Source organism: Colossoma macropomum, unplaced genomic scaffold (genome assembly GCF_904425465.1).
Source record: "Colossoma macropomum unplaced genomic scaffold, Colossoma_macropomum, whole genome shotgun sequence".
Classification (NCBI taxonomy): Eukaryota; Metazoa; Chordata; class Actinopteri; order Characiformes; family Serrasalmidae; genus Colossoma; species Colossoma macropomum.
The window spans coordinates 35,037,023-35,056,196 of NW_023494798.1; the positions used below are offsets into that span (position 1 = coordinate 35,037,023).

At 41.4% G+C, this 19,174-nt stretch overlaps 2 protein-coding genes across 2 annotated transcripts in view; one reads left to right on the forward strand and one right to left on the reverse strand.

The window, feature by feature from the left end:
- Positions 1–4,565, reverse strand: part of LOC118817850 (latent-transforming growth factor beta-binding protein 1) — a 106,441-nt gene extending 101,876 nt beyond the window's left edge. Inside the window, exon 1 of the mRNA XM_036584807.1 lies at positions 4,263–4,565. Coding sequence (XP_036440700.1) covers positions 4,263–4,459 — 197 coding nt within the window. The 5' untranslated portion in view covers positions 4,460–4,565. The remainder of the gene's footprint in view (positions 1–4,262) is intronic.
- Positions 4,566–12,399: 7,834 nt separating this feature from the next.
- LOC118817986 (golgin subfamily B member 1-like) overlaps positions 12,400–19,174 on the forward strand; it is an 81,816-nt gene continuing 75,041 nt past the window's right edge. The window contains 2 exon segments of the mRNA XM_036585061.1: positions 12,400–12,525; positions 18,388–18,447. Of these exon segments, the coding sequence (XP_036440954.1) occupies positions 18,403–18,447 (45 nt within the window). The 5' untranslated portion in view covers positions 12,400–12,525; positions 18,388–18,402.

A 19,174-nucleotide genomic window follows, 5' to 3' on the forward strand; every position in this document is an offset into this window, starting at 1 on the left:
GTATATGGTTCTATATAGCACCAAAAAGGGTTCTGCTGCTGCGCTATATAGAACCATTTTCAAAAAGGCTCTATATAGAACCAAACACAGCACATTCTCCATCAATCTGAAGAACTTTAAACATGTAAAGAACCAAAACGACTCTATACAGCACCACAAAGTGATCTTGTACTATTACAAGCTTGACATCATAACAACAGAAGAACCCTTTTTGGTGCTGTAGAACCACATACAGCACATTCCCCATCGATCTGAGGGACCATTTCACCATGCAGAGGTTTCCTGTGTGTTTCTAAATTCACATCAAAGTTAACGTCCATAATAACTGACCGTGTGTTACGGACACAGCAGGTAAACGTTATGTAAAGATTATGGAGTTTTTCTTTTCAGGAAAACTGAACTTTATGTAAAGTAAACCAACACGCAGCTGAGAAAGCTTCCTCCCACCTACAGTAGCCCCCACTAAACAGCTCCGAACAGGGGCTTCTTTCACCCCTGTGGATTTTACACCTTTTACTGGATTCTGGACTCACACAGTTGTATATTCTGCATGTTTTGCATGGGATGTTTGTCATCTTACACATTTTGCACCTCTACAGTCGTTTCCCACCTGATCTATACTGTTGTAAATGTACACTGGGTTTACTTGTTGTTATCTTGTTTGTTTACCCTTCACTTATTTAATTTCCAGTCAAAACAGCCATTAAATTTTCCAGGAGATATTTCTAAAAACTGATTAAAAGCTCCAGAGAAAATGGGGCTCCTAACAACCACCTGGAAGAGCTGGTCGACCCCAAAACTGCCCCCATCAGACAAACAGCACTTAAAGCTTTCATCTCTGAGAGAGAGGAGAAAATCAAGCTGCTTCAGATCTGAAAACATCCACAGGTGTTTCTGTCCATCCTTCCACTGTGAGAAGACGACTCAGCGCTGTGGGTCTGAAAGGATGTGTAGCTGATCAAGAAGAACCTCACTGAGAAAAGGAGACGGACACATCAAACAAAGAAGCTGAACAATGGACTGACCACCCCAGAGTCCAGACCTCAACACCACTGAATGTGTTTTGGGAATCTCAGGTGGCTGTTAAGGTGTTGCTAGGTTCTTGCTATGGTATCCCAGGTGGTTGCTAAGGTGTTGCTAGGTTGTTGCTATGGTGTCCCAGGTGGTTGCTTAAGTGTTGCTATGCCATTATTATGGCATCCCAAGTGGTGGCTAAGGTATTGTTATGTCACCCCAGGCGTTGCTAGGCCATTACTGTGGAATCTCAGGTGGCTGCTAGGCTATTGCTATGGTATCCCAGGTGGTTGTGAAGGTGTTGCTAGGTTGTTGCTGTGGTGTCCCAGGTGGTTGCTAAAGTGTTGCTGTTATTTCAGGTGTTGCTAGGCCATTACTGTGGAATCTCAGGTAGCTGCATGGCTGTTGCTATGGTGTCCCAGGTGATTGCTAAGGTGTTGCAATATTGTCCCAGGTGGTTGCTAAGTATTGCTATGTTACCTTAGGCATTGCTAGGCCATTACTGTGGAATCTCAGGTGGTTGCTAGGCTGTTGCTATGGTATCCCAGGTGGTTGCTAAGGTGTTGCCAGGCTGTTCCTTTCTTATCCCAGGTGGTTGCTAAGGTGTTGCAATATTGTCCCAGGTGGTTGCTAAAGTGTTGCTATGCTATTTTAGGTGTTGCTAGGCCATTACTGTAGAATCTCAGGTAGTTGCATGGCTGTTGCTAAGGTATCCCAGGTGGTTGCTAAGGTATTGCTTGGGCAGTGGTATAACTTGGATTGCAAAAAGCAGAAAATGCTGATCCAGCTTCTAAGACTGAACTTTGGAGGTGAGTCTGCAGATTCTTTGAGGAACTGAAAGTGAGTCTCCTGAAAATAATGGAAGCTGCAATAAAGGTAAAGAGTGACTCACTGACTCAAACAGCTGAGAGTAGATTTAGCTGTCGAGGATTTTGGGTAATTTTCTGTTAAATATCTGTTTTTTTCCTGACGTTGAAAAATGAAACTTGTACTTTGGCTGTTTTGACTGTAAATGAAGCGAAGTTTGTTCTGATGATTGAAAAGTACCTTATATACATTTATATAACTATAATTTGTTTACTATTTGTATTCTACGCACTTAAAAAAGATGGTTCTTCAAGGGTTCTTTAGTAAAGGAAATGGTTCTATTTAGAACCATAAATTCTACACAAACCATTCGCAAGGTGAAACAGTTCTTCAGATTAATGGAGAATGTGTTGTATATGGTTCTTTATAGCACCAAAAAGGGTTCTGCTATTGTTACGATGCCAAGCTTGTAGCAATAAAAGAACCCTTTTTGGTGCTATATAGAACCATATGCAACACATTCTCCACTAATCCGAAAAGTCATTTTATCATGCAAAGAACCATTTAAGCATGAAATGGTTGTATATACACTCAAAAAGATGGTTCTTCAAGGGTTCTGTAAAGACACTGGCACTAGAACCATAAACATTTGCATGCTTAAATGGTTCTTTGCATGGTGAAATGGCTCTTCAGATTGATTCAAAAAGCAAGGTTCTATATAGAACCATTTTAAAAATGGTTCTACATAGCAACAAAATGGTTCTGCTATTGTGACAATAGCAGAACCCTTTTTGGTGCTATATAGAACACATTCTCCATCAATCTGAAGAGCTATTTCATCATGCAAAGAACAATTTAAGCATGGTTCTGTTTACACTCTTAAAAAAGATGGTTCTTCAAGAGTTCTTTAGTAAAGACAATGGTACTAGAACCATGAGCACTCAAAGAACCATTTGCATGCTTAAATCGTTCTTCAGATTGATGGACAATGTCTTGCATATGGTTCTGTATAGAACCTTTTTGAAAAGGTTTCTATACAGCATCCAAAAGGGTCCTTCTACTGTTACAAGCTTGACATTGTAACAATAGCAGAACCCTTGTTGGTACTATAGAGAATCATATACAACACATTCTTCATCTGAAGACCAATTTCACAATGCGGAGAACCATTTAAGCATAAAATGGTTCTATATACACTATTAAAAAAGATGGTTCTTTAAGGGTTCTTTAGTAAAGACGATGGTTCTATATAGAGCCATTTGCATGCTTAAATTGTTCTTTGCATGGTCAAATCATTCTTCAGATTAATGGAGAATGGTTCTATATAGAACCTTTTTGAAAAGGGTCCCATAAAGTTCCAAAAAAATCCATTACACAACACATTCTTCATCTAAAGAACCATTTCACCATGTAAAGAATCATTTAAGCATGCAAATGGTTCCATGTAGAACCACTGCCTTAGTAAAGAACCCTTGAGGAACCGTCTTCTTTAAGAGTGAGTATTTTGAACATGCAACAGTTCAAACAGGACTAATTCCTCACATAAGCAGCAGTGCTGAAAGTCACGTGACACCTGGAAACGTCCATTATTGTGTCCCTAGTGTTTACAGATATATTACACTTCAAAAACATGTTAGGGTTACAATTTATTTATATTTCAAAATAAAACAATAAGTTATTTCAACAATTACACCTTCTTGAGCCTCAATTTAGCAATATTAGTTTTTAAATCAATCATATAGAATTCAAACACCACAGAAGAGCTCGTCCTCACAGTCATGTGTGAAGGCTGAGGCCATATTTTGAGGTAAAAACATGTTTTTCTGCAATTTTAACTACAATAATCTATACATGACTATGGAATATATGAATTAAATGACATAAAGAAAACAAATGACAAATAAATATTATAAAATATATAATGAAAGTCCCCAGGAGTCGTGTCACTGGTGTTACTGCGTAACAAAAAAATCTCTTATTTTGAAATAAAAGTCACACTGATGACATCACTTGACTTCTTTTACCTGTTTTCTGAGGATCTATGAAGAAAAGCTCATGGTGAGTCCACTGAGTCTTTCAGTTATCAGAGATTTTCTCATTTAGCTCATGATTTCATATGAAGCTTTTAGCTGAAGTCACTGGTGTGACCGACTTTATTCTGAGGTAACTGTGAAAAAATAGAACTCAAATGGATTAAATTCCATATTTTAGTGGATATTCCATGATTGACAACATGTGGTTTGATGTTCTGTAGCAGTTATTTTGTAAAATGCACTGTTCATTAAAATGCCTGGTGTTCCTTTATTATGTGGAACACCAATGAGGACCAGTAACACCAGTGACTCCTATGGAGGGACAGAAAAGTGGACGTTTCTGTAGAATGACCCACATATTGATCATTAATGGTCATACTGTAATTAGAAGCCTGATGCAGTGCTTACCCACTCAGGTCTATCTGCACTGTGGTGGAGTTCGTTCTGGACCTGCTGCTCTTCTCCACCGTCCACCTCGACTGTCTCACTCTGTTTGTGGTCATCGGTCCTTTTGGAGGTGAAGTGGCTTCAGAAACGGACAAAAACACAGAAAACACGCAGAAGCAGCCGAACAGGCGGAAGGCCAGCGTCCTGCAGAGGGTCATCCTGAAGTCTCATGGAGCTGCAGTGGAGAAACTGGAGAAGATCAGACAGAAATGAGCTCCATCTTCAGCGCAGGTCCGGTGAATGTTGTGGTCATCGCAGCTCGCTTTAAAGCAACTCTCCCAGAGGCCGCGCTGACCACTCAGCGATGCTCTGGAAGTGCTGAAAGTCCAGCAGGAGTGCCGAGTTCACCAAACAGAGAAACTCTGAGCCAATCGCGTACGGAAAGAGACAGCCAATCAGACGGCAGAGCGCCGGGGAGGCCACGCCCACTTCTCCCCAACAAGCCTTTAACCTCCTTAATACTGAGAAAAAAAGACTTCCAGTGTGGTCATCTCAGCCTGCTGTCCCTCTTTGTCTGTCAGAACCATGAGCATTCATAGAACCCTATCCATTTCCTTCATGAAAGGGTTCTACAGACTGATCTAGAATGTGCTGTAGATGGTTCTATGTAATTTTTTTTTAAAAGAGGGCTCTATGTAACACCAAAAAGGGTTCTTCTGTTGTTATGATGTCAGGCTTGTTATGACAGAAGAACCCTTTTTTTCAAAAAGGTTCTAGATAGAATCATCTAAAGCACATTCTACATCAGTAGTAAGAAACACTTTCACAACATAAAGAACCCTTTGATCATGCAAGGGTTTGTTGAGTTAAAATCGCTATACATTAAAGGGCAATTCCACCTATGTTTCAAAATTTCACCATAACTCAGTGTGTGAGGTGTGAACAGAATGATGCAGAGTGGTTTGGTGTGAAATGGTTCAGATGTCTTTACAGTGGTGGTGATAGGAACCAGGGGTCGCCATGACTACAACACAAATATAGACATTTTATTTACTATCCAGAACCACCAGTGAACCTACACGAGTCTTCTGAGTTTATATGGAATGTTGATGATGGAAAATAGTGGAAAATCTGAAATAATAAGTTTTCTTTGGGGACTATTTTGCCTCACAGCACCCTGCATATTATGTATCCCTCCACCATGAATGGAGTTTAAGTTCTCAAAACTATCATAAAACAGTGTCTCAGTCATCAGGCAGTGAATTCATAACCATTTCATGTAGTAACTTTCTGTGAGGAGCTTTTAGAGGTGGACGTCTGGTTCCTATCACCACCACTGTGAACAATTCTGACTCTAAGTTTATCTAGAACAGAGCGTTTCACACCAAACCACTCTGAACGACTCTGTTTACATCTCAACCATTTAATTATGAAATAATTTAGAAAAATCAGAGAAATTCTCCTGTAAGATCAGAAGAGATAATAATTCAACAGTGAGTTGTAGTCCAGGATTAGTCTTACATTCTTACATCACAGGTTCTTTCAGCTTCTTTCTTTGCATCACAGAACTTTTTTGGTCTCCTCTTCTTGTCTTCTAGTTCAAAATTCACAAGTAAACGAGGAGAGGAAGACCAGAGAGTGATAACGAGGTGCAAACCTGAGTTCCGGAACAGCTCTGCCTCTTTCCTGTGGCCAGCAAGTAAATCCCCCCAGTTTCCCCCTCTCACCCCAAATGTAGGTGATCAGTCAGGACATCTTTGGTGTCCAGAGGTGGGTAGTAACTAGTTACATTTACTCAAGTACATGCACGTCAGTAAAGACTGATTCGTGCTCTCCAGAGTATCTTTAAATTATAATACTCTAACTTCTACTCAGGTATATTAATGATTAAAGGAGTCGACTTCTACTCAGTTACATTGTAGCTGTCCTTTTTTAGTTACTACTACCTTTTTGTGTTTAATTTTAGGCTGTTTTGTTGTTGACAGCATCTGTACTGCTTTGAGATGAATCACATCTCTGGCGTCAGAGCTTTAGTGTTTTTATTAACCCCCTGTGGTCTGAAGTCATTCTCTCCATTTGTTCATCTCTTCTTAAACTCTCCTTTAAAGGCTCTTCATAAAACATGATGCTCATACACCAATCAGGCATAACATTCTGACCACCTCCTTGTTTCTATGCTCACTGTCCATTTTATCAGCTCCACTTACTATATAGGGTCACTTTGTAGTTCTACAGTTACAGACTGTAGTCCATCTGTTTCTCTGATACTTTGTTAGCCCCCTTTTACCCTGTTCTTCAGTGGTCAGGACCCCCATGGACCCTCACAGAGCAGGTACTATTTGGGTGGTGGGTCATTCTCAGCACTGCAGTAACACTGACGTGGTGGTTGTGTGTTGTGCTGGTCTGAGTGGATCACTACTTTTACTTGAGTATTGATTTAGGCTCCCCTGCCTCTGTTTGGTGTCCAAAATTTGCTTCTTTAGTTTTAGCGCTGAAGCTATGAAGCTAATGTAGCTAACAAGTAATGCAAGCTTATACCCCACCAATTAGCCTGGTGCTAACTGCACGACTAAGACATCTTGTAAACTGGACAAAGGCCAGGCTTCATGTTGGCTACTGCTACACTCTTAAAGAGATGGTTCTTCAAGGGTTCTCAAAGGTAATGGTTCTATTCAGAACCATGAACACCCAAAGAACCATTTGAATACCTAAATGCTTCTTTGCATGATGAAATGTTTCAGATTGATGGAGAATGTGTTGTATGGTTCTATATAGCACTAAAAAGAGTTCTTCACCTGAATACATACTTAAAAATGATGGTTCTTGAAGGGTTCTTTCATAAATGGTTCTATATAGAACTATGTCAATCAAAGAACCCTTTCCATTCCCTTTGAGAAAGGGTTCTTCAGACTGATGGAGAATGTGCTGTAGATGTTTCTGTGTAGAACCTTTCTGAAAAGGGTTCAACGCAGCACCAAAAAGGGTTCTTCTATTGTCACGATGTCAGGCTTGTTATGATAGAAGAACCCTTTTTGGTGCTATATAGAACCCTTTTCAAAAAGGTTCCATATAGAACCATCTACAGAGAGCCATCTAAGCATGAAATGGCTCTATATACACTCTTAAAAAATGGTTGTTCAAGGGTTCTTTAATACAGAACCTTAAGCAGTCAAATAACCATATGCATGTCTAAATTGTTCTTTGCATGATCAAATCATTTTTCAGATTGATGGAGAATGTCTTGCATATGGTTCCCTTTTTGAAAAGGGTTCTATATAGTACCAAAAAGATACAAGCTTGACACTGTAACAACAACAGAACCCTTTTTGGTGCTGTGTAGAACCATATACAACACATTAGAACCCTTTCACCATGCAAAGAACCATTTAAGCACACAATGGTTCTATGCAGAACTCAAGGCTCTATCTATAAATTAAATCATTGCCTTTACTAAAGAACCCTTGGAGAACCATCTTTAAGAGTGTACGTGACAGTTTGTCCATTTCTTAGACCGACTGTTCTCGGGATGAAGGAAAAGTGTGTGAATCAGATTTTTGGATCTGCATTTTCGCTCAGAGCCAAACAGAAGCATCTTCTGAGCTACGTAAACTGATCCAACACACAGAACCTAATAACAGAACTCATAACTGTAAGGTAGCTGTGCCATCTGGCCTGCAGATGTCTGTGGATGCTGCTCACAAATACTGTTCAGCTCAGGAAGAAAAGCTTAGCTTTACTGTCATGATATGTGAAATACGTGATGTGACACAGAGCCCCATTTTTCTGATATTTCTAAACCATGTTTGACAACTTTTATGAAATCTCAGTAATCTCCCCACGTTCATCATTACAGCAGCGGTGAGTTATTATACAGCTCTGCTTATACAGAGGAATCCTATCCTGAATAATGCATTTCAACTGCTCTCATTCTCATTCGGTTCAGCCTTTTCAGAAATATGGTCCTCTAGGTTAGAAAATGAAAACACCTCCCTTGTACTTCCACTCACTGGCCACTTTATTAGAAACACCTACCTCATGCTTCCACTAGTTGGCCTTTTTATTAGAAACACCTCCTTTGTACTTCCACAAACTGGTCACTTTATTAGAAACACCTACCTTGCGCTTCTATAAATGGCCACTTTATTAGAAACACCTTCCTTGTACTTCTGCTAACTGGCCATTTTATTAGAAACACCTCCTTTGTACTTCCGCTAACCGGCCATTTTATAAGAAACACCCACCTCATGCACGAACTGGCCTTTTTATTAGAAACACTTACCTTGTACTTTCACTCACTGGCCACTTCATTAGAAACACCTCCCTTGTACTTCCACTCACTGGCCACTTTATTAGAAACACCTACCTTGTACTTCCACTCACTGGCCACTTTATTAGAAACACCTACCTTGTACTTCCACTCACTGGCCACTTTATTAGAAACACCTCCCTTGTACTTCCACTCACTGGCCACTTTATTAGAAACACCTCCCTTGTACTTCTGCTAACTGGCCATTTTATTAGAAACACCTCTCTTGTGCTTCCACTCACTGGCCTTTTTATTAGAAACACCTTCTTTGTACTTCCGCTAACTGGCCATTTTATTAGAAACACCACCTTTGTACTTCCACTCACTGGCCACTTTATTAGAAACACCTCCCTTGTACTTCTGCTAACTGGCCACTTTATTAGAAACACCTCTCTTGTACTTCCACTCACTGGCCATTTTTTTAGAAACACCTCCTTTGTACTTCCACTAACTGACCACTTTATTAAAAACACCCAGTGGCCAGTTAGTGGAAGCACAAGGGAAGTATTTCTAATAATGTGGCCAGTAAGTCAAAGCAAAATGTCGCAAGACCTAAACTGGCCTTTATCCTTCTTTCTTCTCTTTTCGATTAAACCTCGTTGGTCTGTTTGTGTGTTGCCTTTTTCTGCCCCCTGGTGGACAGGAATTGCTATTACTTATATACATTCTCCATATTCCAGCAGCTGCGCTCCTGTAATTCCACAGCACTGCACGGTAACACTTTCCCTACTATAACTCTTCTGTTTTCGCTCCTTAAGGGCTTGATAGTGCGATAATGAGTTTAATCAAGAGTATTAAAGCAGGGAGACACTGAACCCTGCCCGAGTGCAGCTGGACTGTGTTTCCTTTGGCGCTGTTCCCAGATTTTGTTTTCGTTTGGTTTGTTTTCCTTTAGATTTTGCACAAAATAAATGATTTGACTCAACTTTATGTAATATTTATTGTGCATCCCACTTGGTCGTCTCTTTCTGGTTGTCCTGAGAGTAACTGATACCCAACCGGCCTGTAGGAAAAGCACAGGCCAACATCCAGTGTGAGCAAGTTCATGTTGATCTATGGTTTGTTATGTTTATTACAGCCTTATTTGACCTCTCTTTCAAAAGAGACCATCATTTTTCATTTTTAATGTGTGCAGGTTGCTGTAATGTTCCATAATCCTGCAGATAACAGAATACAAACGATAAATTGTGAAGTTTTAAGTTACAATTTATTAGATTCAATTGTGAAAACGTGTATATATATATATATATATATATATATATATATATAATATATATAAATTGTACTAGCTACGCATACATAAACATTGTGCAAATACTGCTAAAAGGAGAAAAGTTGGATTCAGCTCGGCCTGTGAATCTGTTCAATCAGTTTATTGAAAAGAACAGATTCAAAAGAGCCGACTGGGTTACTAGTCAGACATGAGAACGCACTCATATAAAGCTGAAATGCACATAAACACCCAACAAGTCAAGTCAAGTCAAAGTTTATTTATAAAGCGCTTTTTACAACAGGTGTTGTCACAAAGCAGCTTTACAGAAAAATCCAGGTCTGAGCCCCCATGAGCGTCACCAATGGCAACAGTGGCGAGGAAAAACTCCCTAAGAGCAAGAGGAAGAAACCTTGAGAGGAACCAAGACTCAAAAGGGGAACCCATCCTCCTCTGGTCGACACCGGATAGTAAACAGTGTTAATATAAAGTATTATAGAACAAAACAGGGAAAAACAGGTGGAGCAATGGTTAATTAGATAGTTTGAGTTCATGCAGCAGCAGCAGCAGGAGGGTCAGTTCATGAGGGTGAGGTTTGCACAACGTTGCACAGCGTGAAGCTCCATGGTGGTCAAAACGGTCCAGTAGGCTGAAATGGTCCAGAAGGCTGGCGAGCAGTGGGAACCCAATCAAGGCAGAAGAAGCAACAGCATCAGACCCACAGGATGAGCAGCTGTTCAACTCGGCAAAGAAAGGAAACACACAGAGAGTCAGTTCTGTACAGAGTGACTGATCACAGATTACAGGGTTAACAGAGCAGCAGAGACTCTGGCAGGTCTAGATATTACAGCCTAACTAAGAGGGAGAAACCAGAAAGGTTGACATGAGGCTCCCTGAGATGTCGGCGCCCCTCCACTCCACCGTCAACAAACCTGAGTGAGTAAGTGAGTGAGAGCACGGGACGACGGCACCAACACTCCCAGTTTACCATCATACTCTATGACCATGAACCCCAGATCTGCACCTTTTATCTGACAGGGAAAACTAATTACCAAAGGCTCCACTAAACAAGTGGGGTTTTAGCCTAGACTTAAACACTGAGGCTGAGTCTGAGTCCCGAACACTGACTGGAAGATTATTCCAAAGCTGGGGGGCTTTGTATGAGAAGCTCCGCCCCCTGATGTAACTGTATTAATTCTAGGGACTAATAGTGAGCAGCACCTTGTGATCTAAGTAGGTGTGATGGTTCATAGTGAGAGAGAAGGTCACTCAGGTACTGAGGGGCGAGTCCGTTTAGAGCTTTATAGGTCAGTAAAGGAATTTTGTAATCGATGTGAAATTTAACTGGCAACCAGTGCAGGTTTGATAAAACTGGGCTAAAACTGCAACAACCCCCCTTCTTAGTTCACTCACTGTCTTATTTTTTGTCTTGAGTTTGCTTGGACAGTATCACTTTAAAGGGCCCATATCCTGGAAAAACTGATTTATCTTACTTTTTGTTAACAAAAGAGTTTGATTTAATTGTTAAAGTTTCAAAACATACATCACTTTATAGTCCATACAGTCTATATATGGACACTACGCTTTAAAATCAGCCAGGTTTGAATTTATTGTTTTTGTGATGTCATGAAAATTTAAATAATTTACATATCCACCTATTAAGTCCACATCAGTTCAGCCCCACCCATTTACACTGAAGATATACAGTTTTTCCATCTCAGACTGCTTTTGAATGAGCCAGCCAATCAGAGCACAGCTCATTTACATATATCAGTCTTAAAGACACAGGAACAAAAGCAGCCTGTTTACTTCCAAGTGACAAGGAAAGGTTGGAAATTGACTGTGTATAAAAAACGAATCACGACCGTTTTTGGCACATAAAGCCAAACAAATGTAATAAATGGACTATAAACGGAAAAAAAATAATTTTTTATATAGAAAAGTGCATTTTTACATTTTTTCAATACTACATTTATGAACAAGGAATCCCCTCAGTAGCAGTAATGCCAATCAATCAGCGCTCAGTAGCAGTAATGCTGACCAATCAGCACTCAGTAGCAGTAACGCTAACCGATCACCACTCGGTAACAGTAATGCTAACCAATCAGCGCTCAGTAGCAGTAAAGCTAACCAATCAGCACTCAGTAGCAGTAATGCTGACCAGTCAGCGATCAGTAGCAGTAAAGCTAATCAATCAGCGCTCAGTAGCAATAATGCTGACCAATCAGCGCTCAGTAGCAGTAATGCTAACCAATCAGCGCTCAGTAGCAGTAATGCCAAAGATCAAATAGCAGTAATTTAGGACTCAATTGGTAGTATCGATTCCCAAAGAGTCGATTCTTCGACTCCAGCGCGTCTGTGGAGACAGGGCCGACTGTTGGTTGGAGAGTCGAAATGTTACGAGTCGACTCCGTGTTTTGTCCGTGTTTTGCAGTCATGTGTTTGATATATAACGGGAGAAATATGAAGCAGTCAGCCTCACCTTTAGCTGGTTGTCGTTTAACACTTTCAATTTTAACCAACAAAAATGTTCGATTCAGTCGGTCAGTGAATTGGCCCAATCGATCTGTTCAAATGAACCGACTCAACGTGAATCAAGCGAGTGCGCATGCGCCGCAGACGTGTTTGCCCACCTGACTAAGATGGCTTCCAGGAGGCGCAGATGAGGAGTGACGATTATCTCACAATTTTACGTCGCGTTTACAGACATGTAGGAGAGCAGAACTCGCCCCAGAACATATCGGACAGTCTGTGATACTGACCAGCAGGTAAACCGTCGTCAAATTAGTCGTAACACCTCTTTATTTAGTAACTTATTGTCTGTGTCTGCTGGTTAAGCTCGTTGTGTCCCCGTCGTATTTCAGTTAGTGCTCAATGTTCAGGCTGTTAATGTTGTTTACGTTGAACTGTAGCGTGTTTATATCAGCATAACTGCGCTATATGGTCCAGTTCTCCATTTGTTTATTACAGTTATGAGTCTGTGGCTCTGTTTTAGCTCTCTGACTCAGGGATAGCTGCTATGGCTAATGTTAATCATCTGGGATTTGCCAGCTGGAGGTTGGTGGTGACATTCCTCAGCATTAGCAGTCATAAGGACCGCTCCAGAGATCAGTATCACCCTGTTTTGTGCAGATTTGCTGTGTTAAATGTGTTTTGTGGAGCAGAAAGGCTGACACTGGCCTCCTGGACGAAGCTGAAGTTGTCTCGAATTTTCCATTCCACCTTAAATGGTGCAGCAACTGCGGCAACATTTAAGGTGGAACGGAAAATCCGCTAAAGGAGCTAATTTCAGCCTCTTGCCCTTGTCAAGGAAGGGCCAGAGCCGGTTTGGCCTGCTCTTCTTCCTCTGTCACATGGCCGTGCTCGACACAAATGCATTCATCTCCAACCCAGAGGAGTCCAGCTCCGCTCTGACACACCTGGTTCACCTGAGCAGATCTTCACCAAAGCCTTCAGGAGCGCTTTTATTTTGAAAAAGCGACTGAGATTCAGTTTTCCATCCATGAGATGGGCCTTTATGTCTGAAAGCTTTACTTATTATTTTTATTATTATTATTATTGTTATTTTTATAATAAAGTGATGTCATGTTGCTTCTGACTCCTGGTGCCCATATTTACAGTGTTCCTCTAGTTTAGGGCTCTTTAATTAAAATTCAATAAGGTCTAGATAAAGAAAATTTGCTCAGACAAAGGTCCAGAACATCATAATGTCCAACCTGCATCATGATTCAGTGCCATATACTGTTTACTGAAGTAGCCTAGTAGGTATATCAGCATCTTACACAGTCAACAACTGAATATCAAATCAAATAAAGTACAGTTCAGTCATATTTCAACAATATTTACTGTCAGTTTTCTCTTTTTAGAGTCATGTAAAATAATCTGACTCACTTTCTTCTCTGACTGCTGTGTCTCGCCTCGTCCCTCCCCTGTGTGTGCGTCACTCACTCGAGTCTCAGTGCTCATCGTAATGCACAGATCTGATTGGCTGAGTAGCATCACGTGTGATATTTACAACGCATGCGATTGGTCTGTGAGTTTCCCGGCCCTAAAAACGGTACCGTAATGACTAGAAATGATACGCCGATTAAAGTAGGACCACCCTGTCGAAATTAAATAATTCTCCACAGTTTATTGTTAATAGGTCCAGGTCTGCATAGGACAGCATCTGGGTCCGGACTCAAACCGCAGTCCGCCTATTAGTGACCTCTGCTCTAGAATATTGATCTTTTTCGTGATTCCTCTGATTGTATCCATCTTGTTACTCCTTCTCTTTTACTGTCAGCTCTTCCGAACGTCTTTTCCAGTGAACTGGTTCATCTCAGAATGTGTCCAAAATGAGAACTTCAGTTCGGTTATCTGGGCTCTGAGTAAGAGGTGAGGCTCAATTTGGTCTGGGATCCATTCGTTTGTTTTCTTTGCCATTCAAGGTTCTTTTTAGAAGTCTTTGCTAAAACCAAAGTTCAAAAGCACCTATATTTTTCCAGTTTTGCTTGTTTATTGTCCTGTTTTCACATCCATAAAGAAACCCCAGAGAAGACCGCAGCCTGGACGGCTCTGATCTCTGTTTGTAGAGACAAATCGATGCATTTGAAGATCTTTTCAAGCTCCTTCATCCTTGTTCTGCTGAGCCCCGATCTGTGTTGTATTTCTTGATGAATACTCTTGTTAATAATTGATCTGAATGTGTTAAAGCTGTCCATAAGGACCTACGGGTCTTCCTGGCTTTCCACTAGGAGTGTCATCATCTTCATATCAAAGGTTATTGATGTTTCTTCCGCCAACCTTGAATCCTTGATCCAGTCCTGCTTTTGTCAGTATACACTCACTAAGCACTTTAAGTCCACTTCCTTGTTTCTACACTCACTGTCCACTTTATCAGCTCCACTGACCATATAGTTTCACTCTGTAGTTCTACAGTTACAGACTGTAGTCCATCTGTCTCTCTGCATACTTTGTCACCCTGTTCTTCAGTGGTCAGGACCCCCATGGACCCTCACAGAGCAGGTACTATTTGGGTGGTGGATCATTCTCAGCACTGCAGTAACACTGACGTGGTGGTGGTGTGTTAGCGTGTGTTGCGCTGGTCTGAGTGGATCAGACACAGTAGTGCTGCTGGAGTTTTTAAACACCTCAGTGTCGCTGCTGGACTGAGAACCAAAAATATCCAGCCAACAGCGTCCTGTGACCACTGATGAAGGACTAGAGGATGACCAACACAAACTGTGCAGCAGCAGATGAGCTACTGCCTCTGACTTTACATCTACAAGGTGGACCGACAAGGTAGGCATGTCTGATAGAGTGGACAGTGAGTGGACACAGTGTTAAAAACTCCAGCAGCACTGCTGTGTCTGATCCACTCGTACCAGCACAACACACACTAACACACCACCACCATGTCAGTGTTACTGCAGTGCTGAGAATGATCCACCACCCAAATAGTACCTGCTCTGTGAGGGTCCATGGGGGTCCTGACCACTGAAGAACAGGGTAAAAGGGGGCTAACAAAGTATCAGAGAAACAGATGGACTACAGTCTGTAACTGTAGAACTACAAAGTGCACCTATATAGTAAGTGGAGCTGATAAAATGGACAATGAGCGTAGAAACAAGGAGGTGGTCAGAATGTCATGCCTGATCGGTGATATACTCCTACAGTGAAGGGGACACACCTGACTGGTGGTGATGTTTAGATGCCAGTGTGTGACACACATGTAGACCCATAATTATGTACATGCTGTAGTCCAGTGTTTGTTATTGCATGGTCCAGCAGTTCCACAGGTTTTTCAATTTTCATACATAATCCAGTGTGTGAGATGTAAACAGAGTGATTCAGAGTGGTTTGGTGTGAAATGGTTCAGATGTCTTTACAGTGGTGGTGATAGGAACCAGGGGTCGCCATGACTACAACACAAATATAGACATTTTATTTACTATCCGAAACCACCAGTGAACCTACACGAGTCTTCTGAGTTTATATGGAATGATGATGATGGAAAATAGTGGAAAATCTGAAATAATAAGTTTTCTTTGGGGACTATTTTGCCTCACAGCGCCCTGCATGTATCCCTCCACCATGAATGGAGTTTAAGTTCTCTAAACTATCATAAAACAGTGTCTCAGTCATCAGGCAGTGAATTCATAACCATTTCCTGTAGTAACTTCCTGTGAGGGAGCTTTTAGATGTGGACGTCTGGTTCCTATCACCACCACTGTGAATGGTTTTGAATGGCCTGACTCGAGCCGCTCGCTCATCTTCACTGTATGCTAATTAGCTACAAAAGATAATCAAACCTGTGTTGACTGCATTGTGTTTGCTGGTTTGCTGCAGATGCAGCTCTCCTGTTGATTTCTGAATGTTTAAATCTTATAATAACCTTTTTTAAGAAACAGTGAAGACCACATCGCCGTGAAACACCAGGAACTGAGATTCGTCTGGCCGTTTGTCCAGATCTCCAGCTCCTCTGGTGCTGAATGGATTTTCTCTGTGTCCTCTGTGTTGGCGTTTGTCCTCTGTGCTGTTTAGTTTTGTGATTTCTCTGCTGGAACAGAGTCGGATCATTGGCTAATCATCAACCTCTTCTGGAGCTGAATCAGTTACAGCAGGAAAACATTCAGCTGTGTGGTTCGGGGGGTCTCCAGGGCTGGAGCTGGAAACGCTGCGGTAGACCACTGGAACCACAGGGTTTTATGACTTTGTAAAGTTGTTGGATTTTATGCTGCAGGTGCAGCGAATGGTTCTTGTGTGGGCCGTTCTGCAGCAGTGTTGTACTGCGTTTTCCACGTTCTACTGTGTCATTATAACACATTGTACCATGCACTACTGTCATACGTACCTTGTTGGGCCATGTTCTACTGAGTCGTACGTTGTTGGGCTGAGTACTGCTGCTCCGTACGTTTTTGTGCCGCATTATGCTGCGTCGTGCCTTGCTGGACCGTGTTCTACTGGGTCATACATTGTTGGGCCACGATCTACTGCATTGTGGATTGTTGGGCAGAGTTCTGCTGCTCTGTATGTTGTTGGGCCCCGTTCTACTGTGTCTGCCTTGCTGCGTCGTGCCTTGCTGGGCCGCGCTCTGGTGCGTCGTGCCTTGCTGGGCCGCGCTCTGGTGCGTCGTGCCTTGCTGGGCCGCGCTCTGCCGCGTCGTGCCTTGCTGGGCCGCGCTCTGCCAGATTATACGTTGTTGGGCCATGTTCTGCTGCACCATACATTGTTGCTCTGTACGTCGTTGGGCCGTGTTATGCTGCTCCGTATGTTGTTGGGCCGCATTCTACGGGATCATATGTTGTTGGGCCACGTTCTGCTGAACTGTACTGCGTTCTATCGTGTTGTGTCGCTTTGTACCGAGTTCTGTTGCATTTTGTACGCTCTGCTGCATTGTTTTGCGTTGTACCTTGGTGCCCTGTGTCCTGCTGTGTTGTACTGTGTTCTAATGCTTGTTAGCTTTAGCGTTCTGCTGCATTCTGCCACGTTGTGTCATGTTGCACAGTGTTCTTCTGCCTTGTGCTGCATTGTACTGCGTTCTACTGCGTTCCACCATATGCTACCATGTGTTGCTGCATCATACAGGGTTGTAAAGCATTCTGCTGCATTCTGCGTCGTACCTTGTGCAAAATTTTGATTTTCAGCTTTAACTAATCTTGTCTTGCCTGCTCTGTGTCCCGTGTACAGTCCATGTCTCAGTTTTCTCAGGTTTTATAAATCCTCCTCATTAACACAGACTAAGATGGAGTCGCCAGGTCAGTCCAGCAGGCCATGCTGATTTCAGGTGGTCAGATTTATCAGTACTGGTGGATTCTGGACGCGTTATATGTGATGGACGTGTAGAGACACTGTCAGTGATATCCGTACTCACTGCTCCTCATCAATATTTGAATACTGATCTGATGACGTGGCTGAAGTCACTGGTGACTGTTTCAGTGTCTCACTGCGCGCTGAGGGAGAGCTGTCCTCCGTCTCCTCCTCACTGCACAGTTACCTTACTTTATAAACTCAAAGTAAACAGCTGTGAACAGCCGCACTGGCTATTCAGTCACATTATTCCACTCGGAAAGGTTGAGTCACCCTGAGCGGATTAGTGGAGAATGCCGTGTGTTTAACTAGGCTTCTGTTATTTTTAATGAATTTTTATACTTGTTTGTTTATTTATTGGTTTTGAGAATTTTTTTTTTTTGTTAATTTCAGAAAGTAATTTTTAAACTTAGGAGACACTTTTGTAGTCTCTCTTACTTTCCAGCCAAGTTATAATTCTATATTTTTATAATTTTTTTTCTATGTTGTTTTAATTTTTCTTGTAAAATTTTGAAGCAGATTTATTGAAAAAGTGATATATTTAATTTTTTCTGGTTCTTCTTTTCCTTGAATATCGTGCATTAGAATATATGTTCTGTAACTTTATAAAGCGCTTTTCATAAAAGCAAAAACACAAGATTAACGTAGTAATAAATTTAAAAAAGTGACATTTTGTAGAAGATAAAGTGAAGAGATGAGTAACATTGGTGTGCCTTATACTTTTAGATGAAGGTCTGAGTTAGAGAGATTATTTTGGGTGTGTTTTAATTTTTGTAAGTGTTTGTGTTCCTAATTTATTCTAATGGATTGTGTGTTTCTTTCCTTTTCTTTCTCCGCAGGTCTGAGATCCAGCCATGCTGAAGTGGTTCTCCACTGATGAGGCCGGTTCTGCCCAGGGGGTAATTTGGCTCTTACATACCCTTTTCAAAAAGATTCAATATAGAACCATATACAGCACAATCTCCATCAGTCTGTAGAGCCGTTTCACGGTGCAAAGAACCCTTTAATCATGCAAAGAGTGTTCATGGTTCTACATAGAACTGTTTTCTTCACTAAAGAACCCTTGAAGAACCATAATTGTTGTGGTGTGTGTGTCATACAGTCTCAGAAACCACATAATCAAGTTTAAAGGGCAAAACGACTTTTTGATTTTAAACGTTCGGTTTAGTGTTTATTTTTTAGCGATTATGTAAGACCTGCCGAAATTATGCTCCACACTCCAGACAAATAGGGGGCACCAGAAAGTTGTGGTGTCCACCCCTATCGTAAGAAACAAGGAAGTGCTGAGTCCCTCCTCCTCCTCTATCTTCACTCCTCCCCCAGACATCTTGTAGAGAGGAGAATTATTACTTTGTAATGTCCTCCGGGTTTCTCAGACGCTAGGGGGCGCTGCTGAGCGAGTCCAAAATGAATAGTTTAATATGGAGAATTTTAACAAAATCATAGTTTATAAATGTTTAAACATATTTTAATGTAAAATAATACATTAATTTCCTGAACACAGAAACATTTTAACACTGCTGTTATATTTTTAAGAGCTTTTAAACTCGAGTTATAGGAGTTTAAAACGGCGCCTCATGTACGTTCATGACGTCAGTGAGCACGATCAGCCAATGAGATGCTCCG